This window comes from Gopherus evgoodei, chromosome 4 (assembly GCF_007399415.2).
Source record: "Gopherus evgoodei ecotype Sinaloan lineage chromosome 4, rGopEvg1_v1.p, whole genome shotgun sequence".
Classification (NCBI taxonomy): domain Eukaryota; kingdom Metazoa; phylum Chordata; order Testudines; family Testudinidae; genus Gopherus; species Gopherus evgoodei.
Window position 1 is genome coordinate 121,209,943 of NC_044325.1, and position 26,683 is coordinate 121,236,625.

Sequence of the window (26,683 nt, forward strand, 5' to 3'; positions counted from 1 at the left end):
GCAATATGCAGGACAGCTGGTAGAGTGGAGTGGTGAGCGGAGCATTTCATGGGACAGGTGGAGCGGCTGGTGGGATGGCTGGTGGAGCGGAGCGGCTGGTGGAGTGGCTTGTGGTGAAGGCTGCAGCAGAACCCCACAGAAAGGCGGGGCAGTCAGCCTCAGATCACGTAAAGTGCCCCTTAACACCCCCTGAACCCCCTCCATTTCCACCCAGGCTGGGAGGTAAAACTCTGCAGATAAAGTTTTGAACTCTGGGGATGCACTGACCAGGGACAGAGACTTTGGGGGTGTTGGACTGTTGGGACTTTGGGTGATTTTTCGGGTTTCTGGACTTAAAACCCTCAGGGGAAAAGGACACTGCCAAACTTACTTGAGGGTGGGTCTTTTGCTCATGGTTTGTGTTACGAATCCTGTTTCTGGTGATTCCCCAACATAATGCTGCATTGTTTCCCTCCTTTATTAAAAGGATTTTTCTACACTCAGACTCCGTGCTTGCGTGAGGGGAAGTATTGCCTCTTAGAAGCCCCTGGGGGGTGGTATGTAATAGTCCCAGGTCACTGGGTGGGGGCTCGAGCCAGTTTTGCATTATGTTATTGAAACGGAACCCCTAGATACTGAACCAGACCCTTGTTGCTGCCAACTCAGATGGGCAGAAGGATTACATATATATCAGACTACATGACTCCATAGGACAATGGGGTCTCTGTAGCTTGGTTAGGAATGGTAAATGGGTATGGGAGTCATCTGTCTGGAGATTAGAGGAATAGCCTGATTTTTGTTTACCTCAAAATCTTTACTGTAAAATAATGGGTTTTCAGTCCTCCTTTAATTGCAAATCTGAATGCAAACATAATTATAGAATTGCTAGCACTGCCTCCACAAGTTTTTCTTCTGTATTGATGCTAGGTTTTAGCATACTTCATGCTTGCAGCTACCTGAAATAATCATATATATTTAGGAGTGGATGGTTTTGATGCACATCTGTTTTCTCAGTACATTACCTGATGCACTAGCAAATTATCCTAGCACAGAAGTCCAGATGAACACCAGCTGTGCTCATATTATTGATTATTTTATTACATTATTTTTATTGCACAGCATTCTGACTTTGAAATGTATGAAAAGCTTCTAAAATACTGGAAATTGCACCTCAAGTTTCAAAAATGTCTGGGTGGCGGTGGCTAGTTCATGCCACTGATCACTGCTGCCTGTGCTGCCACAGCTAAGCTACTATTTCTAGTGCACTAGTGTAACCCTTCTGCCCCTCTGAGTTGGCAGCAACAAGGGCCGGGTTCAGTATCCAGGGGTTCCATTTCAATAATGCAATGCAAAACCGGCTCAAGCCCCCACCCAGTGACCTGGGACAATTACATACCACCTCCTCTAGGAGGCAATACTTCCCCTCTCGCAAGCACAGAGTCTGAGTGTAGAAAAATCCTTTTAATAAAGGAGGGAAACAATGTGGCATCATATTGGGGAATCACCAGAAACAGGATTCATAACATAAACCATGAGCAAAACACCCACCAAGTAAGTTTTGGCAGTGTCCTTTTCCCCTTAGGGTCTTAAGTCCAATCACCCCAAAGTCCAACAACCCAAAAGTCTCTGTCCCTGGTCAGTGCCGCCCCAGAGTTCAAAAGTTTATCTGCAGAGTTTTACCCCCCCCCAGCCTGGGGGGACATGAGGGGTGGGGAACACAGGGTGTTAAGGGGCACCTCATGTGGGCCAGGGCCAACTGCTCCACCTCTCCACGTAGTTCTGCTGCAGCCTTCCTACGACCGGCTCTACTCCACTCACTCTGTGATGCTCCAGCCTTCCTTGCAAACCGCTCCACTCCACTCATTGTTCCATGGGCTGCTCCAACCATGCTGCAAACTGCTCCACTCTGCCAGCCACTTAGCGACAGATCTTCAGGCTCCCCAACTAGTTAATACAGCACTCAGTGATCTCAGCTCAGTAAGTTTAGTTCTCTTAGTGATTTCAGCTTGTAATAGGGAAGCCCCAGTGCTGGTGTACCATTGGCCCAAAGTGAATTCAGCTCAACAGTCTCTAGATGGATTTCTACTGGAATCAAAATTAGCTCTGCTCTTCAAGAGGGGAGAGAGACAGAGATACAGTTAGCATTCCAGGCCCTCAAAAAAACAAACAAAAAAAACAAACTAGTACCATCAAGTACACACACCAGTCCCCAACCTTTCTTAATTCAGTGCATTTTGGTGCCCATGTCCCTTGTCTAGCGAGTGCTACTTAATTGATGGTGAGGGTCTCTGTCATAAAGCAGTCTCATAGTTCCTCATTCATATAATCAGGGTGACAACACTTTATTCCTCCTGCCCCAATAACAAAGAAATTGGGGATCCCAGAGCTGTCAAAATAACCATCCCAGGCTGCCGTGGGCTATGCTAGATGGGGTGGGTGTGCAAATGCAAACACCTGAAATTCCTTTCCACACTCCCTGAAATTCACCACCAGATCTCAGGTTAGAGCTCAGCCTTACTCTGCTTACATCAGCAAAGATCAGAGCTAGCATAAATGTGTGTATGTGAGCTCCCAGCTCCAACTGAAGACAAAGCCTAAGACTTCTAGTGCAGAGAGCTACTTATCAATGAATAGATACTAGGGGTAGTGATGAGGGGTAGCACAGTATCTGATTTGAGGAACTGTGTCTGGGAAATTCAGGAAGCTGACTAACCAGGGCCTGGAGTTACCCAAGCAAAAATGCAAAGGCCATGAAGAGCTGTGGGGAGGTGAATTCCTGCAACCCCCCTCATGGATACATACTTGGAACAGTTAGCCCATGCCACTGCTCACGCTACCGTAGCTACATCACTATATTTAGCACGCTGGGTCAATGAGAGCTAGTGCAAGTGTGTCTGGTCACTCTGGGAATCACTCCCCCAGCTCTGAGTGCAGACGTAGCCTTCATGTGGGCAAAAGACTGTGGGAGTCTCTTATGGATATGAGACTTTTTCACCCCAATACAAGATTTACATGGAAGACACACAAGAAATACAAGCCAGCCTCTGGAAAGCATTACTCTAGGCACCAGCCACCAATCCAGTGCAATTGAGTTTCAGCCACAGCACACAAAACTACTACAGACACAGACACACCTCAGGATCAAAGCTCATGTTGAACAAAGCAAGGTTAGTGGCTTAAAAGACATTTATCAGCTTCAGTTAGATCCCTGACCTGGTCTGCATCACCAGAGCCTGGTTATCTGACACTGCAGGCTGGGAGCTGGATCATTTCATCCTTCCAGCTGACACAGGGCCCTACAGACCCAGACTAGGCAGTTCCCGGGGCAGAGACCCAATTTTATTGCCACCCAGCTTCAAATGCAAAAGAAGCTCCTTTGTAACAAAATCCTCTGAGTGCATCTATTTAATCTGAGAGACCAATGACAAGCCCAATAAGACATTTCAATAGCACAGATCTGTTACCTACTGAGAGCTCAAACTTTCTGGAGGAGCTGACAGAGACACTGACTGACATGGTGATGCAGTTCCTGAAACTCCTAATTCTTGGAGGCTTAAATATTCACATGGACAATACACCTGATCCAATGCACAAAACTTTCTATTTGCCCTGTTCTCCTTTGGATTCTCAAAGGCCGTCTCTAGGCCTTAAACACACACACAGTTGGTCACATCCTGACCTTTATAATGAACGTGGATCACTCTCTGATGCCAGTCAGATTACCACCTCCAAAAGAGAAATAACATAAGAATGGCCATACTGGGTCAGAGCAAATCTCCATCTAGCCCAGTAGCCTGCCTTCCAACAGTGGCCAATGCCAGGTGCCCCAGAGGGAATGAACAGAAAAGGTAATCATCAAGTGATCCATCCCTTGTCACCCATTCCCAGCTAATAGCCATTGATGGACCTGTTCTCCATGAATTTATCTAGTATTTTTTTAACTCTGTTGTAGTCTCAGTCATCACAACATCCTCTGGCGAAGAGTTCCACAGGTTGACTGTGCGTTGTGTGAAAAAATACTTCCTTGTGTTTGTTTTTAATCGGCTGCCTATTAATTAATTAATTAATTTCCAGGCAAGAAGGTCTTAACATCATGATCCATCTAGAGAACTCTTTGATTCAGTTAGACCCACAAAGTACTGAATAGCCCAGCAGCGAAGGACTAGAAGAACCAGTGAGACATCACAGTCACTGACTGACCATAGCCATGAATACTTTGTTTCTGAAGCACTTCCTTCCTGTATGGCCATCACAGAGCTTTGTGGTTTCTTCTTCCTGTGACAGATGATGCAAGAAGGCAAGAAAACCCAAGTGCCAGTGTTGAGAACACTCAAGAAGAAACAAATGTCTGAACAACAAAGTCTTCTTTGCCTGCTCCTTGGCCATGGAGGAGACCAAGAGATCCTCATTCTTCTCTTCCGTAGCAACCACCAAGGCTTCATCTATGCAGTTGGACTATGCAGTTCGGACTATGGGGGTGTGAATTGCAACAACACAGCATTCTGGTGCATGCAGCTTCCCAATGTGGACAGTCCTAGTGTGAACTAAGAGGTACCTAGCTTGTGTTAACATAGTCCTCTTCAAACAGGACTATGTTAGCATGAACTAGGTACATTTTTGTTTGCACCTGCATTGTCTATATGGGGGAGTTACAGCACAGCACTTTGGTGCATGCTGCACTTCACACCCCTGTAGTCTGAACTGCAGGGCTGTGTAGACAAGCCCCAAGTCACACCCCACTGAACTATTTTGGATTGTCAATAACATTGCTAACCTGGATGCCTCCTAGCTCCGGAGCCCAGCACCATTCGGCCTGAGGAACTGTACGCACTTCACAGAGAAGATCTTCCACATCCAGGATGGCCTCTATGGCCATCAGGGACAACACAAAACCCTCCTCAGAATTCTGTTCATTCACAAAACAGGAATCCTAGACATGCTAGAGGAAATCTGAGCCTCTGCCCACGACTCCAATCCTTGATCTCTGTGGCTAGTGCATGGCAGCAAGAGCCTGGGGCGGGGTGCCTGGGGCAGAAGTGACGAATCCATCATTTCCGGGACTGACCCGTCACTTCTGGGACTGATTGCACTGGCCAATTCCACTGGCCCACAGGGCCCCCCAAAGTGCAGGACCTGGAGTGGTCTCCCCGATTCACCATACCCTAGGAACGGCTCTGAGCAAAAGCATCTAGAACCCCTACTAACAAATACTGTCATTGTCTGCTTTTGAGGACAGAAATCTGCTCCCCCAACCTGGAGCATACAGTAACCTGGCCAGGACTTAAGAGTCCATTGCTTAATACAACCAGCCTTACAAGCGAATGCCCAGTATCATCAGGTCTCCTGTTTCTGAGCAATCTAGTCAAGCAGTTACTAAACAGTTGCATCCAACTTCACTTGTCAATTGGCAATATCCAGCTGGGTTTTAAGCCTAGACACACAACAGACATGGCATGTCAAGGCTGATGGAGAACTTCCTCCTGTCCACAGGCGAGAGAATTTTTGAAGCTTTTTACTGTCAGGGTTTGCAGAATGGGGACAAAGCCTACTCTTGTTAGAGTCAAGAGTAAAACTTGGAGATGGGGTGTGGGAGCACCTTAGTATCGGGATGTTGTGTGCAGCAAAAACTGCTTTCAACAGGCTGAACGATGACGGGAGGACATGGGATGGAGAACTGTGAAGACTCAATGGCAGCCTGGGTATAGGTGAGGGGATATGAGGAAGTAAAAATCAACAGGGAGGTCACAAGCCTGGATGGTGGGGGAGGGTCAAGGACAGAGAGAGGAGCAGGAGGGGATCAAGGCAGCAGGAACTGACTTAAATGAATCTTATATTATTTTGTCTCCAGTTGGCTCAGTGGGGTGGGAGGTGAATTCCCTCAGCTGTGTAAGTGCTTTGAGATCCTCAGTTAGACGGTGCTCTAAGAGGGCATGTCATTCGGCTTCAGGGATAGAGACTGTGTCCATGCTCCTCCCATCACCTACCCTACAGAGCAGGGGAGAGGGATGAGAATTGGACGCAGGGGTGACTGCAGAGAAGGAGAAATTTTTCACAGAGGGATCAGAGCTGTCCTGAAGTGCAGGTGGTGATTTTCCTTCACTGCAAGGGTCCTCTTGGGTAGTGCCTTCTTCTTGCTCTCACATGTTTGGGGGTGGGGAGAAAGTGTCCCAAACTGAGGCATTAATAGGAGAGACTAAAATTTTAACCTCACCAGGTACCTGCAGAAAGTTGATCATACCCCATCACACCTCCTGCCAAGGTCTGTATATAAAGGAAACTGGTCAACACTTACACTAGTCTCTGCAGTTTGCAATTCGGCTGTTTCAGTCCTTCACACAGCAGCTGCATTCCCAAGGCTCCCAGTTGATTATCACTCAGGTCCAGTTCTGTTAGCAGCTGGTTGGTGTTGAGAGCGGAAGAGAGCTCCCCACAACAAGCAGCTGAGACTTCACAAGCCTTCAATCTGCAGGAGATAGATGCACAGATTAGAGAATGAGCACATCTGTCTATCCAATCATCTCCTCTCAATTGAAGTTCCAGCGTGGAAAGCCAAGAAGCATTTACCATAGTCCCCATGACCCTTAATCTAAGGATTTGCAATGTATCAATAAACCAATGCATAGAGACCGGTGTGGAAAATGAAGAATAAGGGAATTGTATAGGAAGCCAGTTGTAAATTAGAGTTTCTCTTTTTTGTAGACTAAAAGTCTCAGTGCTTTAGAAAGAAATATCACTCAGACCAAGGAGACTATGACCAAAATAGACAAACTGAAGATACATTGTCCTCTTGTATCAACCTAGCTGCATTTACACTAGGGGTTGAATTTTTAACTTATATTTATTTTTATTGACTTTTCCACACCTATGAACCTTGTAGCTATGTTGACCTAAATTTTAAGTGTACACCAGGCCTTAAATGCGATGGCTAGATACTGAGGGCTTGTCAATACAAGGACATTGACCGGAATAGCTCCCTGTGTGGACACACTCTTCCAGAATCAGTCACTTTTCCTTTAGAACAATGACTCTGCTTTGCCAGCTATTGGGAGTCTCATCTGTTGCAAGCTGCAGAGTTGTCCATTAGCAGCCTGGGGATATCAGAGGCATAAAAGTGGTTTAAATCCACTTAGCTCCACCCTCCCTCTGGAATGTGAGATCTTTGCTGCACCTCTTAAAATCTCAGCAATTAATCTTAACCTTGGTGCTGGCAGAAGTGGGATTGTAAAAGAGAAGTTTACACTGGGATCCTTCTATAGGCATCTGTTATGTCCATTAGCCTGTGTTCCACAAGTGTGCGTTCAGCTAAGCTGAAGGTGAGGGTAGAGCATGGCTGCATTTTCAGTGGGCTGGTGAATCCCAAAATGCGGCTGTGAAACCGTTCAAAACTTTTTCTCGGTGAGCTTGGAGGGGCCAGGGGAAGTGCCTAGCTTCTATTTGCCAGAAGCTGGGAATGGGTGACAGGAAACAGATCACTTGATATTGCCTGTTCTGTTCATTCCCTCTGAAGCACCTGGCATTGGCCACTGTCTGAAGACAGGATACTGGGCTAGATGGACCTTTGGCCTGACCCAGTATTGCAGTTCTTATGTGGTGTAGCTGTGAGGGACCCCAAATATGGTCCTAGTGTATGAGAAAGGGGCTCCACACATCCATCAGCAGCATAATAGGCTCAGAGAGGTGTGAAGTGGCCCATTCATCTCAATGGGACATTCTCAGCTGAATGAGAACACTGCTTGGAGATGAAAACAGCCTGAAACAATAGCTCCGAGAGGTGTGAACTGCTCCATTCATCTCAGTGGGAGTTCTCATCACCCCATTCCGTCAGGTATTTAGCATTACGGTTTACACATGGGAGGCAGGAAGAGGGGCTCAGACCCCCAGAAGTTTCATACATAAGTAACATAGACTGGATCTGGCCCACAGGCTGATTTAGTGTCCCACAGACAAAAGGAAGTTTCTGGCCCTCATGGCAACAGAGATCACCAATGTGAGCCAGGTTTGTAACTGATGCATTGAAGTCAGCTTGAGTCTGCAGAGAGCCTGAAGCAATGACTTAGGAGTGGGGACTCTCCTGTCCCCCCAGTAATCTGACTGCACTATCAACTTTATTGCTCGCCAGTGAGATTTCAGTGCCAACATCAACTACTGAATCAATGATCGTTGTAGTGGGTGGAATGAGGGGGTTAGGGGATGGGAGTGAAGCCTGCTGGGTTGGGAACAGGAAGTTGCTGCAGGGAAGGAAATACAGAGAACACACAGGAGACAGCAGAAGAGAAAGCAGAAGAGATGATAGAGGAGGAAGAGAAACCAAAGGCAGAAAAGCAATGGACTTAAAGGTGAAAAGATTTTTGCACTGATGATGAATGCAATAGTAAAGCACTAAACAAACAATAAATAGTAACAAAACATTTAGTTACTACATAAAGGCCATATTCTCCGCTGGATCTCTGACATGAGGGGGGCATTCCACTGTGCATCACAGAGAGAATATAGTATTTATAGCCTGACCTAAGGACCATAATTAACCATTGAATTCAGCCCTTTTCAAGTGATTTTGACACCCAGGCCTTACATGCTGGAGCATCTATGTACCTTTCTCATGAACACTCTGTGGAGTTTACAGTCAATCCTGCCTCTCTAATGGATCTTAAGACTGTGGCCACCTTCTCTAAGACTATGACATGGTTATCAAGTGGCATATTGGTTACTGAAAAATTAGGCCCATCAATTGCTGGAATGTCACTGGTACCTGACGTAACCCAGAGAGCCTTGTCCATTATTAGAACAGCTACTGCAGTGGCTATTGTGACAATAGTGACTAAATGCTTTTCTATTACCCAGAGGGGCTGTGTGTCAAAGGTCTTTCTACAAACTGGTGCCTTCTCTCTGCTGAGAATAGTTTCACCTCCTGCTGTGAGTACCTCACAGGCCAGACACACCTCAGCCAGGCACGAGCTGAAAACAGTGAATGTTACAGTTCATATGGTGAGTTGGGCTATTCAAAAGGTGCACAAGGGGTGGGGAGACCACAGGAAGCCTTGTTTATAGGTTGAGCATAATAATAGCTGCCTTTTATTCGATGTAAAAAAAATAATTGAGCTACTTTATGGAATAGACAGCTGAAGCCACTACAGGCCTCTGTCCAAAACACAGGCCACGTGCATGGCTGGAGCAGGAGTTCACCATGTGGCACAAGGGGGTTCCATGATGATCTGATAAACCCCAGGCAGTGGGTTGATTTTGTCTGTGTGAGAAAAGAACAGACAGAAATACTACAGAGCGAGAGACAGAAGGGCAGAACAAGGCACCCGAACAGGCACTGGGGATGTTTCCCTAAGAAAAAGCCCCGAAAGAGCTTGTGGCAGCTCCGTGCTGCTGAACGAGGTGTGAGCTTTGAGCAAAGAACCTACCTCCTGTTTGAGTCTTCCTGTGTTTGAGGAAACAGGACTGGGTGCATTCTTCATAAACAAAACTGAATCAAAGATACCTGGATCCATCACCGATTTGTCCTTCTAGCAAATACACAGGACACCAAATTTTGGCTAACTGCTCAAGTCAAAAAGCAGTGACACCTCCCTCTCCTTGTGTCTTGTGCTGGATCCCCCCATAAACACAGTGTCCTTCTTTCCCTAAGTTAGGGGCAGAAGAATCACTGAAGGATGAAGGGAAGAGCAGAAAGGAGCCATGATAAAATACACCTGTATATAATGGCCAGCAGAGGTGACTGGGTAAAACAAAAGAACATGCTGCACCTCCTGAAGGCGGGTTAGCTGCAGGCAAATCCCCCTCCCTTGGCACATGAAGGAGTTACAGGAAAAATTCTTCCTTCCTGAGACGGAATCTCTCCCACAGTTCCCCTGAGACGCACACCACTCCCAGCATGGGAATGTGTCTATAAGGGATGACTAGGAGATTTAAGGTCATTAGGCTCCTGGGGTCTCTTGTGCTTTTATTAGTTGTGAATCAAAATAAGTGTAAAATTATTTTTAAAATCATTAAAATGATGATAAAGTGGGGCTTTTATCAAAGCAATTAAGTTTCTGCATTAGTTTTAAATGCCAGGGACACATTAGGAATCATTTATATATGATGACTGATTCTTCAGATTCAGGGGGATTGGAACTACTGCTCCAATATGTGCCCATCTTTATTGATAAATTCCATTTACCGAACATGACAGGCTAGCAGACTGTTGGGAGCCACTGAGACACCAAGGGCTGGAGGGACACTCAATGTTCAGCCTCTTCGGGTATGTCTATCACTGCAGCAAGTCCCAGGACCTGGATTAACTGATTTGGACTTGTGCTATAGAGCCAAAAATAGCAGCGTGGATGTTCCTGCTTGGTCTGGAACCCTGCTCAGGGGATGGATCTTAGAGCTCATGCTCCAGCCTGAGCAGGAACATCTATGCTGTTATTTTTAGTCCTGTAGTATGAGTCTGGATCAGTTGATCTGGGATCTGAGACTTCACTGCTGTGGGTCTTTTTTGCAATGTGGACACCCCCTTCATGTACCTGCAGGGAGCCAACATCTTACACCATCCTCATGCTCCATGAAGTCCTTTACAGAAAAAAAAAGGGTAAATACTCACCCTAGTTTCTGCAGTTTGCAGTTTGCATGCTTCAGTCCCTCACACAGCAGCTTCACTCCTGATTCTCCCAGGCTGTTTCCTGCCAAGCACAACTCAACCAAGGTCTGTTTGGTACCAAGAATAGAGGAGAGATCCTCACAGCAAGCAGCTGTCAAATGGCAATCACAAAACCTGCAGGAGACAGGTAAGCAGAGAGGAAAATGAGAACTTCTGTCTGTAGTCCCTGCCGTGGGTTTCTAGAAAGATTATTTTATGTGAGAGTGGGAGGGGGGAGGGGGAAATCACAGAGCTGTAGTAATAGATGGTGGGGATCACATGGTCATGTGTGGATTTCAATCCACATGCATCTGTAGCTCTCACTGATCCTGTATTCCACATATGAGTGTTTTCTATCCCTGAGCAAACATACTTGGGCATCTGATAATAAGAAACTTTATTATGAGTGAGGAAAAGAAAGACAGGGATGAGGAGGGGAATCTCACTGGGAATTAATGCCCTTGCTGCTGCACTGGAAGGTCTATTATAGTTTTGTGGATGGAAAGAGCCTTTTCTTCTCTCTTGCTGCATCTTTTCAATTGAGGGCTCAGCAAATAAGTCACTATCTATGGTAGACTTAAACATTCAGGATTCAAGGATGGCTCCACTTTACCAAGTCTCAAGTCCCACCCCTCTCTTGATCATACCCTAGAAAAGGCTGGAATTTCCCTAGAGATCCCAGGCTCAGAGGGCATCAGACAGAGGGAGGTCTGTCTTTGCCACATCCCTGAACAAGAACCTACCAGCCTTCTGCTGATAGCCTGGAGAATAGATAATGTTAGCAAGGGGGGCTCTCTCCACCTCCAGGAGAAGAATGCTCCTGTGAACCTTGGTACCAGCTCCTGGTGACACAGGCACTGGCATATTTCAGAAGAGACAAGGGTTCTATAACCCTCACAGCCTCATACTGGCCAGGCCAGGTATGGCTCTCAGCTCTGGTTCAGATGGCCAAAGCTGACTGCACTGGGCTGACTGGGCACGGGGCCACATGCAGGAGCAGGGGGCTCATGTCCTCCTAGAGTCATATCAACCATCTACCAGTGGAAAGGGGTTCTGGCAGGGTGCAAACAGGTCCACATGGCACCCTCTATTATCCTCACAGAAAAACAGTTTGACTGACTCCTTCATCAGCCTCTCAGGAAGTCGCAGCCCTAATTATCTGGTTCATGTGGGACTTGACACTTTTGAAATCCTGTGTCAGAGAGGTGTGTGTGTGTGTGTGTGTGTGTGTGTGTGTGTGTGTGTGTGTGTGTGTGTGTGTGTGACTGTACAAAATTACAAAGCTCATTTTGTATTAGTTGTTGAATACATGTCAGAACTTGCCCAGGACAAGCCAGTGAACAGCATTTCCTGAGCAGGAAAGGTGCCTGACCGCCAGTTGAAGGACTGTCACTGAGGCCATGGCTACACTGGCGCTTTACAGCACTGCAACTTTCGCACTCAGGGATGTGAAAAAAACACCCCCCTGAGTGCTGCAAGATACAGCCCTGTAAAGCCTCAGTGTAAACAGTGCCGCAGCGCTGGAAGCGCGGCTCCCAGTGCTGCAAGCTATACCCATAGAGGATGTGGAGTACATGCAGCGCTGCGACCACACTCGCACTTCAAAGTGCTGCCGCGGCAGTGCTGCTGCGGCAGCGCTTTGAAGTTTCAAGTGTAGCCATACCTTGAGAAGCCATCAGGACTATGCTCTGGAGTCTTTGACTGTGATTGTCTCAACTTCTGGCCCACCTCCATGGAACAGAAGGGCCACAGGCAGGGCAAGCATGACTACGAGAGGGTGCAGGGGCAACCCAATGGGTCACATGGCAAGGGGACAGAGACCCCAGAGCTGCCCTGTGCAGGGGATGGGTATGACCATCATGACATGGAAGAAGGATGTACAGGAGCGAGAGAGGGCAAGAGGAACTGTGCCCAGACTGAAACCCTGACATGCCTCAGACTCGTGGGAAGGGCCCAATAAGACTCAGGGAGGAGGGAATCTCAGGACTTCCGTTGCTTTTCAAAGACCTGTAACTCCTGAGTGCTTTGAAGACAAAGTCTCTGATTAATAAGCCCCTGTGCCAAGCCTGTGTTCCTTGCTTTCCTGCCACATTATCCCTGAAGGTGACAAACTAGAAGCTCAGAGAGCCCACAACCCAGGTGGAGCGCTGGAGCAGGGTAAGAGTCTGACTGGAGGCGGGACTTGGGAGATCTCAGACACTCATTTCAGGGTCTAGGGCAATGGGAAGGCAGCGCCTCACATTCCAAGGAAGGACATCAGACAAGAGGGATGAGGAATGACCCCAAAAATCCAGACCTGGAAACAGGGACTAGGCCATACCTAGGCTCACCTGGCTTAGAAGCAGGTGTCACCCAGGGATTGGGCCCCACTCACAACAGCCTGGCAATCCTACAGAGTGGTACTGGGACAAGTTATAACACTTCCATTGCACAGTGTCATGGGATAAAGCTGATGAAACCTCCTTTTGAATCACTTGGTTAATGGAGCTTAATTTCCTTACACGGAAAGTCATTTTCCTACCAACAGTGATCCTGGCTCAGAGTGAACAAGCTTCGGGCTCATGTGACTGGTCCATCATGTCACATTTTACAAAGCTAAGGTGATAGTATAGATTTCTCTGAGATTCCTCCCCAGTGTGTCTTGAACTTACTAGTCTGTCCATCCTGACAATTTTTTCCCTCATGCCTGCATGCCCATCTGAGTGGGGCCTTTCCCCAGGGACTCAATGTTCTATTTGGGGCAAATTAAAGCCCTTGGAAATGCCAACCAACATTTTAGGGAAAAAACACCTTTATTTCATTTGACACCAATTTGACACATTAGCTCATAGACTTTAAGGTCAGAAGGGACCATTATGATCATCTAATCTGACTTTCTGAACAACACAGGCCACAGAATCTCACCCACCCACTCCTGTAACAAACCCCTGACCCAGGGGTCCCCAACGCAGTGCCCGCGGGCACCATGGCCCCCATGGGGGGCATCTAAATGTGCCCACGTCCTGGCCATTGGTGGAGCACCCGCCGAAATGCTGCCGAATTTCTGTGGCATTTCGACGGTGATGCCTCTTGATAACATCACTTGCCGGAGACAAGCGACATCATCAAGAGGCATCGCAGCCGAAATGCTGCAGAAATTCGGATGCATTTCAGTGGGTGCTCCACCGCCACCACTGTCCTTCGTCTGGTACACGCCAGACGAAAAGGTTGGGGGCCACTGCCCTGACCTATGTCTGAGCTATTGAAGTCCTCAACTTGTGGTTTAAAGACTTCAAGGTGCAGAGAATCCTCCAGCAAGTGACCCATGCCCCACACCACAGAAGAAGGTGTAAAACCCCCAGGGCCTCTGCCAATCTGCCCTGGAAGAAAATTCCTTCCCAACCCCAAATATGGTGATCAGCTAAACCCTGAAGATGTGGGCAAGACTCACCAACCAGACACTCAGGAAAGAATTATCTGTAGTAACTCAGATCCCACCCCATTTAACATCCCATCATAGGCCACTGGGCATATTTACCACTAATAGAAATAGTTGGAAACCTTCGTCTAATTAAAGTCTAAACTTCCTGATGGCCAGTTTATATCCATTTGTTCTTGTGTCCACATTGGTACTGAGCTTAAATAATTCTTCTCCCTTCCTGGCATTTATCCCTCTGATATATTTATAGAGAGCAATCATATCTCCTCTCAGACTTCTCTCATCAGTTAGGCTAAACAAGCCAAGCTCTTTGAGTCTCCTTTCATAAGACAGGTTTTCCATTCCTCAGATCATCCTAGTAGCCTTCTCTGTACCTGTTCTGGTTTGAATTCAACCTTCTTAAACATGGAAGACCAGAACTGCACACAATATTCCAGATGAGGTCTCACCAGTGCCTTGTATAACAGTGCTAACACCTCCTTATCTCTCCTGGAAATACCTTGCCTGATGCATCCCGAGACTGCATTAGCTTTTTTCACAGCCATATCACATTGGTGGCTCACAGTGATCCTGTGATCAACCACTACTCCAAGATCCTTTTCCTCCTCTGTTACTTCCAAGTGTCACGTCCCCAGTTTATAAAAAAAATTCTTGTTATTAATCCCTAAATGCATAACCTTTCACTTTTCATTATTAAATTTCAACTTATTACTATTACTCCAGTTTACAAGGTCATCCAGATTTTCCTGTTTTGAAGCATGAGATTTCATGGGCGAATACCCACTTTGTCAGCTGCATGGTAGTCTAGTGGTTAGGATTTGGTACTTTCACTGCTATGGCCTGGATTCAATTCCCAATCAGGGAACAGTGATTTTAAACCAAAAAAGCTTCAGTTATTAAAAAAAAATGCTTTTACAGATCCAGACTAACACGGCTACCCCTCTGATACTTGACTCCACTAGTAACTTCCTTCCAGCCTGACAGTTCACCTTTCAGTATGACCCATTGTAGTCTCCCCTTTAACCACTTCCTTATCCACCTTTCGGTTTTCATATTGATCCCCATCGTTTCCAATTTAGCTAATAATTCCTCATGTGGAACTATATCAAATGCCTTACAGAAATCAAGGTAAATTAGATCCACTGCATTTGCTTTGTCTAAAAAATCTTCTCAAAGAAGGAGATCAGGCTGGTTTGTCACCATCTACCTTTTGTAAATCCATGTTGTTTTTTGTCCCAGTTACCATTGACCTCAATGTCCTTAACTACTTTCTCCTTCAAAATTTTTTCCAAGACCTTGTATACTACAGATGTAAAACTAACAGGCCTGTAGTTACCCAGATCACCTTTTTTCCCCTTTCTTAAAAATAGGAACTATGTTAGCAATTCTCCAGTCATGTGGTACAAACCCTGAGTTTACAGATTCATTAAAATTCTTGCTAATGAGCTTGCAATTTCATGTGCCAGTTCTTCTATTATTATTGGATGAAGATTATCTGGGCTCCCTGCTTTAGCCCCCTGTTCAAGTTTGGCTTCTACCTCGGATGTGGTAATATCTACCTCCATATACTCATTCCCATTTGTCATCTCTAAGCTCCTCATTAGTCTCATTAAGACCTGAGGCAAAGTATTTGTTTAGATATTGGGCCATGCCTAGATTATCCTTAACCTCCATCCATCTTTAGTGTTTAGCGGTCCCACTTCTTTTTTCTTTGTTTTCTTCTTATTTATATGGCTATAGAATCTTTTACTATTGGTTTTAATTCCCTTTGCAAGGTCCAACTCTACATGGCTTTTATCCTTTCTCACTTTATCCCTACATGTTCTGACCTCAATCAGGTAGCTTTCCTTGCTGATCCCTTCCATCTTCCACTCCTTGTAGGCTTTCTGTTTTTTCTTAATCACCTCTCTGAGATGCCTCCTCATCCAGCTTGGTCTACAACTCCTGCCTTTAAGTTTTCCCTCCTTTCTTGGCATGCAGGCTTCTGATAGTTTCTGCAGCTTTGACTTGAAGTAATTCCAGGCCTCTTCCACCTTTAGATTCAGAAGTTCTTCAGTCCAATCCACTTCCCTAACTCATTTCCTTAATTTTTTTAAGTTAGTCCTTTTGAAAAAAAAATCCCTAGTCACAGATCTATTTTTGTTTATCCGTCCATTTAGTTTGAACTGAATTAGCTCATGATCACTCAAACCAATGTTGTTCCCACAACTATTTCTTCTATGAGGTCCTCACTACTCACCAAAACCAAATCTAAAATGGCATCCCCTCTTGTTGATTCAGCAACTACTTGGTGAAGGAATCAATGAGCTATTGCATCCAGGAAAATCTGAGCCCTATTATTATTACTAGCACTTGTTCTCCAGTCTATATCTGAGAAGTTAAAGTTTCTCATGATCATACAATTTCCTCTTCAAAAGCTCTTCAAAAGGCCAGGAGGAAGTGGTCCCATTTTTACAGTTAATTCTCTTTATAACAGTAGATCCTCAGTGTTACAAACACCTTGGGAATGGAAGTTGTTCATAATTCAGAAATGTTTGTAACTCTGAACAGAATGTTATGGTTGTTCTTTCTAAAGTTTACCACTGAACACTGACTTAATAGTTTACTATGAGTGAGCAACTGACTCTGAAACTGTACTATGCAGAAGAAAAATGCTGCTTTTAACCATCTTAATTTAAATGAAAAAAGCACAGAAACAGTTTCCTTACCTTGTCAATATTTTTAAACTTTCCCTTTTTTTTTTTAGAAGATTACATTTAACACACAGTCACATAATGTGTTTGCTGCTGCTGCTTTTTTTCTTCTCTGCTTCTGCCTGATAGCTTACTTCCAGTTTCAAATGGGTTGTGTGGTTGACCGGTCAGTTCATACTTCTGGTGTTTGTAACTTTGAGGTTCTATTGTTGTTTATTTTTACACAGAGTTTTTCCATTCCCTTTACTTTGCAGTGAGAAATCAATGCATATTCCTCTGATCACCCTCAGTCTGCTGTAGAAAAGGGCAGTGCATTAGCCTAGTTTCACAGATCACATTGGGATTGGTGTAGGCAAGAATTTGCTCTGTGGATAAAGGTGGCTGTGATGGCCCATACATGTGCTGTTGTTGGCAAAGTTTGAGGTTTCAGTATTTGGGCTTCCATTGTGTAGCAAACTCTTCCTTCACAGCCAACATGTAAACAGTTCCCGGACAGAAGGCTTTGTCATGCTGACATTGAAGTTACTGTGACTTGCCCCCAGCCTTGTAGAAAGAGATTAAAAAATGCTGGGCTTTTTTAAACAAATCTTAAACTGTCATCCCTAAGCCTGGAAATTACAAATTCAGGTTCTACTTTAAAGTCAGTTGAAAAAGGATTGGAAATCAGAGAAATGTGCAAACCCAAACTGTCTGTACCCTGTAGCATCACCCTGAGAACAACCAGAGATCCTAGAAAACACTGTTGTGGATTAAGTCCCTCCCCACCTCACCAGCTTTGCTTGTAAAAAGCATAGATGGAGCCCAGTAAGCAACCTCATTTTTGTCAGTGGAAGATGAAAAGTTGGGTAAGTGCAACAGCACTCCCCTAAAGGAAGATCCCTGATACCTGCCACCAGAGGACTGGAGCACAATGGACCCACATGTCAGGCCCTATAAAAAACGGATGGGGGTTGGACCAGCTGGCTGCCTTCAGAAGAAAAAGGAGGGGAGGGGAAAGCTCACCACCCTCACCCAAAATTCCAAGGATATGGGAAAGAAGGAGCCATGGAGGCCACTGGGGAGCTGGATGAGGTGCGGGGCCATGAGGCTGTAGAGCAGTAGGACAACAGGACGAAGAGGAGATTAAGTGAAGTCTGTGTCAACTGCAGTTTGAGGAAGGCTGAGGGGAATTAAGGCCACTCTGGAGTTGCAGAAGGTTGGTGGGAATTCAGAGCCATATGGGATTTGGTGAATAAGGGCTTCTGGCCGGGTCAACCTTTGCAGCAACCCCTTGTGGTCCACCATGGTACAATTCACCATGCTTCTGTTTCCCTTCAAGATCTTCAATGGTCAGCTGCTACCTCTAATGTGACCCGGTCTGTGGTGACTTAACATCCTAGTTAAGTTGTACCAAAGTTCTGCCTCTTCCAGGGTAGCCAAGTTCCAACACACATAACACAAAACCAGAAAGGTGAGTTGTCCATCCCAGCCTGTGGCTGGACCAAACCCTTCTATTTGCTCTGTCTTTTCTACTTAACCTACACCTGGCCTCCCTGTTTCAGGCTGCCGTTCCCTCAAGGAGTCCCTGACCTGCAGCGGTCTGACCCAGCTTCCTGGGTCCAGACATTTTTCTCTCACTGAATGAGAGCCAGCGAGCTACTCCCTTTCCCAGCTAGCCAGCCACTCAGCTTGGTACTCTCTTTTTAGTCCCTCACTCTAGGCCTGTCACCTACTCCTGGTGTAGCAAGGTGGGGCTGATTGAACCTACAAGTTGTCAGCCCCTTCTTGACTGGTGTGTGGGTTGTACACCCCATCACAGGGCCATGTGGGTTTATGGGCATGGGGAATGCAGGAGAGGAGGGAGGTGAGGGAGGGAGGAGGAAGGTGTGTTACGAGGAAGAACTGTATATGTTTCAAACAATAGCAATTTATTTTTGTAACTGGGGTAGAGAAATGTCAAATGGTAAAATAAAAGATACACCACCAGCTTTCTGACACCCTTTCATCTAAACAACTGGGAAGGGCTGTCATGGCTAGTAATGAAGGTGTCCTGGAGCCAGCTCAATAGCCTCATACTCACACCAGAAATCATCTCCCAGCTCTACTCAGGCAACAGGTGAACAGGGCTCTTTAGTCTAGCAGAGACAGGCATAACAAGAACCAGTGGTGGGAAATTAAAACCAGATAAATTCAAATTAGAAGTGAGGCACGTTAACTATTGGAACAAAGCTACCAAGGGAAGTGGTAGATTCTCCATCTCTTCAATGTCTTCAGATCAAGACTGGATGCCTTTCTGGAAGACGCTTTAGTTAAACCCAAGTTACTGGGCTCAGTGCAGGGGCAATTGGGTGAAATGTAATGGTCTGTGTTATACATGAGGTCAGAGTAGATGATGTAATGGTCCCATCTGGCCTTACAATCTATGAGTCCATGAATTTCTGTAGTGGATTTATAGCCTCCTCCCTTTTGGAGACCATCTTTTTTTCCCTCAACATGGAATTACTTTAGGCCATTGGGGCCCGGAAACAGCAAAATGATATTCCATTTAATTCTTTTCTGCACGTCTATTCCCTAGTCCTTAACCACTGTTGTCCATGGCTTTGTCATCTTTCTATTGGACTGCCACAACTCACTGTCTCTTGGGATGGTCTAAGCATCTCATTCAGAAGGCAGCAGATCAATCCTTAAGCTACAACGACCAAAGTGAGCATATCACTCTGTCTGATGCTCCAGCAACTCAACTGGCTTCCCATTCCCCGTCCCCACAAATTCAAAGTCCTGGTACTAATTTGCAATGTCAGAAATTGGTCCCAGTCTGGCATGTGCACTAGAAAACTCTGTGTTGCAACTTGCAGCAGTGTGACTGAACTGGAAGCTACAATGATGCAGTGCAGCCACATTAGCCATTTTCTTTTGAAAACACACAATGCACTATGTCCACAAACAGCACGCTCTGCAAGTGCTGCAGGCCTGTGGCTTGTTGCATCTGACCCACACTTCTTAACACAGCTCCCTGAACCAGGAACATAACATGGATGGCTTACAGTTTATGTTCTCACTTCAGATTTTTAGTTTGCTGCATTGCCTCCTTTAAATAATTCTGTCCTGCCCAAAAATCTGCATATATGTTGTGAATGGAACATCCTCTCACTTGCAGATGATGTGATGGGGTCAGCAGCTCCCACTGCCCTCTGCCATGCTGCTTGTGGGCGCAGGGCTAGGATGTATCACGAAGAGCACCAGTAGCTGTGGGTGTCTGTGCTCGTGAGGGGTTGGGTTTTAGTCATTTGTTCAGTCATTTTGATTGTTTTGTTATGTTTTCAGATCTTGTTTTGTGGTTTGTTTTGGAGCTGAACTAGCTGTTCCTTTGCAGGTAGCTCTTTGGGAGCTTGAGATGACCATGCTCTGGGCTCAAAGGGAGAATATCACTCAGGGCCCCTCCTCCATGTAGCCCAGAGACTTCGGAGTTCTTCCCCACCTCCTGTTGTGGAGTCCCTGGGGTACGTACAGCTTCTCAGGGGAGGATGGGAGCAAGGAGAACCATGGGAAAATAAATGGAGTTACTTGGAAGTGTGGGAGTGCAGAGGGTAGTGCTTGTCTGGCTGTTAATTCATTAGTTCATTATCCTGCTCTGTGTTCTTATTTGCTAATCTCAGCAGTATGGAAGTTGCTGCTGAGGCAGTGAGCACACCATGCAATGTGTGCGAATGTACATGCGCATGCACCAGGATAATGTCACTATCTGCTGCTTTTCCCTTTTATGGTTTTCAGAAGAATCCTCAAGGGACCAAATAAAACCAAGATTTCTGTTTTAAAGTTGAAATTCAGATGTTGTTGCAGTGTATTTCTGGCATTGCTAACCTGGGTGGTGGAGTAGGGGAAATGTTTGGGGCCAGACAGAGCAAAGACAGGCCAGTCTCCGGCTAGTCTCCTTTCATATGCTCTGGGGCTGGCATGCAGCAGGGTACAAGTAGCAGAGCTGGCTGGAACTTGGAGACAATTTTCTATTGCTAATTTTGCATCATCTTTTGTTAATTCATCCACATTATGAAATTTATTATTTGAAATTATTATTATTGAATTTTATTATTTATTGAATATTATATATTATATATTTATTGAATATTATATATTGATATATAATATATAAATACATAATATATTTATAGAAATATTTATACATAAATATATATAATATTATTTATATATTTATTGAATATTATATATTGAATTTATTATTTTTATTATTTATTGAATTTATTATTTGGTTCAGTGTCTGAGCTCAATCATATGAAAGAAATATTTTATCTGGGTTCACTTGAAACAGTAAAGTCAATTTTTCCCGATAAAATGAAAAAAATGTAAAAAAAATTAGTTTGGGCTCTAATGAAATGTTTTGTGCTACCCTAAACAAAATTATTAGTTTTCAGGTTTTTTGTTTTTGATTAACTCTATTTTTTAAAAAATTAAACTGAGCTAATTTTTCCTAACAAAACATCATTTTGACACAAACTTTGAAATTTTGTTTCAAAAATGTCTAAACTAAATATTTTTACTTTTTTGGAAATTTTTCCTCCATTTTTGTTCATTTGAAACTATTAATCAGATACGACCTGAATTTGTGAACAGTTTCAGTTGACCTGAAACTGTATTATTTGCCAAATCAACTATTAACCATGTAAATTTCACCCAGTTCTAGTGACAGGCACCTTAGAAATATCTAAGATTAAAATATCTTAGCTTCTGTCTCCTACTTCCTGAGTCTTTCCTGATCTCAAAAATTTCCCCTAACCACACTGCTCACCTCTGTCTCTCAGGCCTGGTCCACACTACAACGTTAAATAGAGTTAAACAGCATTAAATCGATTTAACGCTGTACCCGTCCACACTACAAGGCACTTTAAATCTATTTTAAGGGCTCTTAAAATCGATTTCTGTACTCCTCCCCAACGAGAGGACTAACCCTAAAATCGATATTACTATATCGATTTAGGGTTAGTGTGGACGGAAATCGAAGTTATTGGTCTCATTCTTTTACTGAGCTACCCAGAGTGCACCGCTCCGGAAATCGATGGTAGTCTAGGACCATGGACGCACACCACCGAATTAATGTGCCCTAGTGTGGACGCATAAAATCGATTTTATAAAACCAGTTTTATAAAACCGGTTTTAATAATTTCGATTTTATGCTGTAGTGTAGACGTGGCCTCAGGCTCATCTGTGGGTAAGGTAATTTGGTTAACTGTCATTGCAGCAGCAGGCTGACTAAGCTAACCCTAAATTTAAACACAATCCTCAGAAGTTACACAATTGTATGTGGTCACTATACCAATCATGGTGAAGAGCTGCACTGCTGTAGAATTTCTGGGATAGCAGCAGCACAGGGGGATTTAAAAAGGAAAGAATAGTTACTTACTCTAGCTTCTTTAATTTACAGTTTGGATACTTCAGTGCTTGACAGAGCAGGTAAATAGGTGAATGCTTTGGCTTATCCTGGTGGTGTTTCCTTAAAAAGGAGAAAATAGAAATTTTCTATATTGTTCTCTGAAGACAGATTTTAATTCTATTTCCTGAACATTGAAATAGCCTCTTGGACAGTGTGATGCAGTGCATATAGGTTATTCTGCAGTTAGTTAGTTGTAAGTCCCCCAATTCAAAACTACATCTAGTACTTTGATATGTATTTCAAGTATACAGAGTCAAATAGAATACATGCGACTAAGATTAATCCATTCATTTTATGAACTTGTGGTACCCTGATTCTCAGAATATTAAAACCCAGTTCTAACTACTCAGACAAATTGGAATGTCTCCAGAAGTTTTATGCTTGTGTGTCAGGCAGTAACTGAAGTATCATTTCTGGAGATACAGTAGAAATTATCGTGTTTATTTAACTAGGAATGTTGTCTTTAATTTGCCCACAAAGCTAAAAACCAAATATAAGTATTTGCTTAAAATTGGAAGTATAATAACTGTTACTCAATAGTGTATAATTAGGGTTACACTTAGGCCTGGTCCACACTATGCAGTTAAATCGATTTAAACAGCATTAAATCGATTTAACGCTGTACCCGTCCACACTACAACACACTTTAAATCGATTTTAAGGGCTCTTAAAATCGATTTCTGTACTCCTCCCCAACGAGAGGAGTAACGCTAAAATTGATATTACTATATCGATTTAGGGTTAGTGTGGACGGAAATCGAAGTTATTGGCCTCATCATTTTACAGTAGCTACCCACAGTGCACCACTCCAGAAATCGACGCTAGCCTCGAACCATGGACGCAGACCACCGAATTAATGTGCCCTAGTGTGGACGCATAAAATCGATTTTATAATATTGGTTTTATAAAACCGGTTTTAGTTATTTCGATTTTATGCTGTAGTGTAGACGTAGCCTTAGTGAAGTTACATCCCTAGGAGGAACCAGAAATGGAGCTTATTGTTTCCTGACAGCAGAACGTGTAAAATGGTATGTTAATTTTAAAGCAGCATCTGTATAAGAAATAGTGCTGGATGAATAATTAAACAACTAACATTCAAGAATATTCTGATGAATTTTAAAGTGATTTATTTCCACTGTGTTCACACATCTTTATTGTACGCTTTCCAAATATTCTAGCAAAGGGAATTTGCAGACAGGAATGTTGTTGAAGCAACGCGTTTAAGTCACTATGACAGAATATTCCTGTGAAAGCAAAATTTGTATTTATAATCCTGAGCATTCATACTAGAAATCTGTTTATCATATTTATGTTCATCAGTTCACAGAACCAAAATATCTATGACCTGTGTGTCCAATCAAAATGAATAATTTAGAAAAAATAAAATTTAAAAAAAATAAAATTGTTTGAATAATTTGTGAAAAAGGCAACATTCAATGAATGAATTATCCATTATTATCTGCCCAGCTCTAATAATCAGATCTTTCTTGAACAGCAGTTGTAGAGGACTTGGGGAGACAGGGTGATATTTGGAGAGACAAGTGGGGTCATGGGAAAGGTTTTTTATCATGGGGGCAAATAAATCACATATATGTTGCCAAGGAAATGGACCAGAGTTTGAGGGGGAAAACCATGAGGAATGGAAAGGTATTAGGGACAAGGTAGATCAGAAGATAGGATGGGATGGTTGATGTCCCCGAGGCAGATGGTGGGTAAAAGAAGAGCAGGCCAAATCCCTGTTTTTTTGTCACACTGTCCAGTCTGGCTTCCTCACCACTGAAGCTTCCATCTTAGTTTTTATTAACCTCACCCTAGCCAGAGTTCAGATACTCGGTCCTCCCCCTCCTCAACCTCTCCACTGCCTTTAACATCTTTGCCTACTCTCCTCCTCTTGAAACCTCTTCTTCCCTCAACTTTCAGGAGTCTGTTCTCTCCTGCTTCTCCTACCTCTCTCATCAGCATTTCATGTGCTGCATCCTCCCATCCCCTTCCATCTTTCATTGGCATCCCACAGGGCTCCATCCTTGGCCCCTCCTTTTCTCCACCTACACCTTGACACTGGGCAATTTCATTCAAAATGTGGCTTTGACGGTCAAATTTATGCTGAAGACTCAGATTATTGTAAGGTCATCCAACACCGTGGTGTCCCAGTGCCTTCCACAAGACATCTCCCCTCCAGCAGGAAAGAGCATGGTTATCACTGGGGTTATTTTTAAAGAACATGTATAATGTGACGGTGCTGGTGAGAGCTGGTTCTTGTGGGAAAACTCAGTCAGAGATGTAGGGTTTGTATTTAGTTTTGAGGCAGTGTGGGTGGGGCAGAGGGTTCCATTCTTATTGCATCTATATGGATAGAGATCTCCTTAATGTTTTTAATGAAGTAAATACTAATAGAAATTGTGTGAGCATAGGAGACTTTAACTTCCCAGATATAGATTGGAGGACAAGTGCTAGTGATAATAATAGGGCTCAGATTTTCCTGGATGCAATAGCTCATGGATTCCTTCACCAAGTAGTTGAAGAACCAACAAGAGAGGATGCCATTTTAGATTTGGTTTTGGTGAGTAGTGAGGACCTCATAGAAGAAATGGTTTTAGGGAACAACATTGGTTCGAGCGATCATAAGCTAATTCAGTTCAAACTAGATGGAAGAATAAACAAAAATAGATCTATGACTAGGATTTTTTATTTCAAAAGGGCTAACTTAAAAAAACTAAGGAAATTGGTTAGGGAAGTGGATTGGACTGAAGAACTTGTGGATCTAAAGGTGGAGGAAGCCTGGAATTACTTCAAGTCAAAGTTGCAGAAATTATCAGAAGCCTGCATCCCAAGAAAGGGCAGAAAAATTCATAGGCAGGAGTTATAGACCAAGCTGGATGAGCAAGCATCTCAGAGAAGTGATTAAGAAAAAACAGAAAGCCTTCAAGGATGGGAGGGATCAGCAAGGAAAGCTACCTTACTGAGGTCAGAACATGTACAGATAAAATGGGAAAGGCCAAAAGCCATGTAGAGTTGGACCTTGCAAAGGGAATTAAAACCAATAGTAAAAGGTTCTATAGCCATATAAATAAGAAGAAAACAAATAAAGAAGAAGTGGGACTGCTAAACACTGAGGATGGATGGAGGTTAAGGATAATCTAGGCATGGCCCAACATCTAAACAAATACTTTGCCTCAGTCTTTAATGAGGCTAATGAGGAGCTTAGGGATAATGGTAGGATAATAAATGAGAATGAGTATATGGAGGTAGATATTACCACATCCAAGATAGAAGCCAAACTCAAACAGCTTAATGGGACAAAATGATTGGGCCCAGATGATCTTCTGGCACATGAAATTGCAAGCCCATTAGCAAAAAATTTTAATTAATCTGTAAACTCAGGGGTTGTATCGTATGACTGGAGAATTACTAACATAGTTCCTATTTTTACGAAAGGGAAAAAAAAGTGATACAGGTAACTACAGGCCTGTTAGTTTGACATCTGTTGTATGCAAGGTCTTGGAAAAATTTTTGAAGAAGAAAGTAGTTAAGGTCATTGAGGTCAATGGTAACTGGGACAAAATACAACATGGTTTTACAAAAGGTAGATGGTGGCAAACCAACCTGATCTTCTTTGAGAAGGTAATAGATTTTTTTAGACAAAGGAAATGCAGTGGATCTAATTTACCTCAATTTCAGTAAGGCATTTGATACAGTTCCACATGGGGAATTATTAGCTAAATTGGAAAAGATGGAGATCAATATGAAAATTGAAAGATGGATAAGGAAGTGGTTAAAGGGGAGACTACAATGGGTCATACTGAAAGGTGAACTGTCAGGCTGGAAGGAGGTTACTAGTGGAGTTCCTCAGGGATTGCCTTTGGGACCAATCTTACTTAATCTTTTTATTACTGACCTTGGCACAAAAAGCGGGCATGTGCTAATAAAGTTTGTGGATGGCACAAAGCTGGGAGGTATTGCCAATACAGAGAAGATGTGGATGACCTTGTAAACTGGAGTAATAGTAATACGATGAAATTTAATAGTGAAAAGTGAAAGGTCATGCATTTAGGGATTAATAACAAGAATTTTTGTTATAAACTGAGGATGCATCACTTGGAAGTAACAGAGGAGGAGAAGGATGACTATGAACCGCCAATGTGATATGGCTGTGAAAAAAGCTTGGGTCTTGGAATGCATCAGGCAAGGTATTTCCAGGAGAGATAAGGAGGTGTTAGTACAGTTATACAAGGCACTGGTGAGACCTCATCTGGAATATTGTGTGCAGTTCTGGTCTCCAATGTTTAAGAAGGATGAATTCAAACTGGAACAGGTACAGAGAAGGGCTAATAGGATGATCCGGGGAATGGAAAACCTGTCTTACGAACGGAGACTCAAAGAGCTTGGCTTGTTTGGCCTAACCAAAAGATGGCTGTGAGGAGATATGATTACTCTCTATAGATATATCAGAGGGATAAATACCAGGGAGGGAGAAGAATTATTTAAGCTAAGTACCAATATGAACACAAGAACAAATGGATATAAACTGGTCATCAGGAAGT

General features: G+C 43.8%; 1 protein-coding gene across 2 annotated transcripts in view; it reads right to left on the bottom strand.

The window, feature by feature from the left end:
• The window catches only part of LOC115650590 (NACHT, LRR and PYD domains-containing protein 3-like), a 64,618-nt gene that overhangs the window by 23,757 nt on the left and 14,178 nt on the right, over positions 1 to 26,683 (bottom strand). For both annotated transcript variants that reach the window (XM_030560774.1, XM_030560773.1), the window contains exons 5-7: positions 22,113 to 22,202; positions 10,571 to 10,741; positions 6,272 to 6,442 (exon numbers count right to left, since the gene is read on the bottom strand). In XM_030560774.1, coding sequence (XP_030416634.1) covers positions 6,272 to 6,442; positions 10,571 to 10,741; positions 22,113 to 22,202 — 432 coding nt within the window. The remainder of the gene's footprint in view (positions 1 to 6,271; positions 6,443 to 10,570; positions 10,742 to 22,112; positions 22,203 to 26,683) is intronic.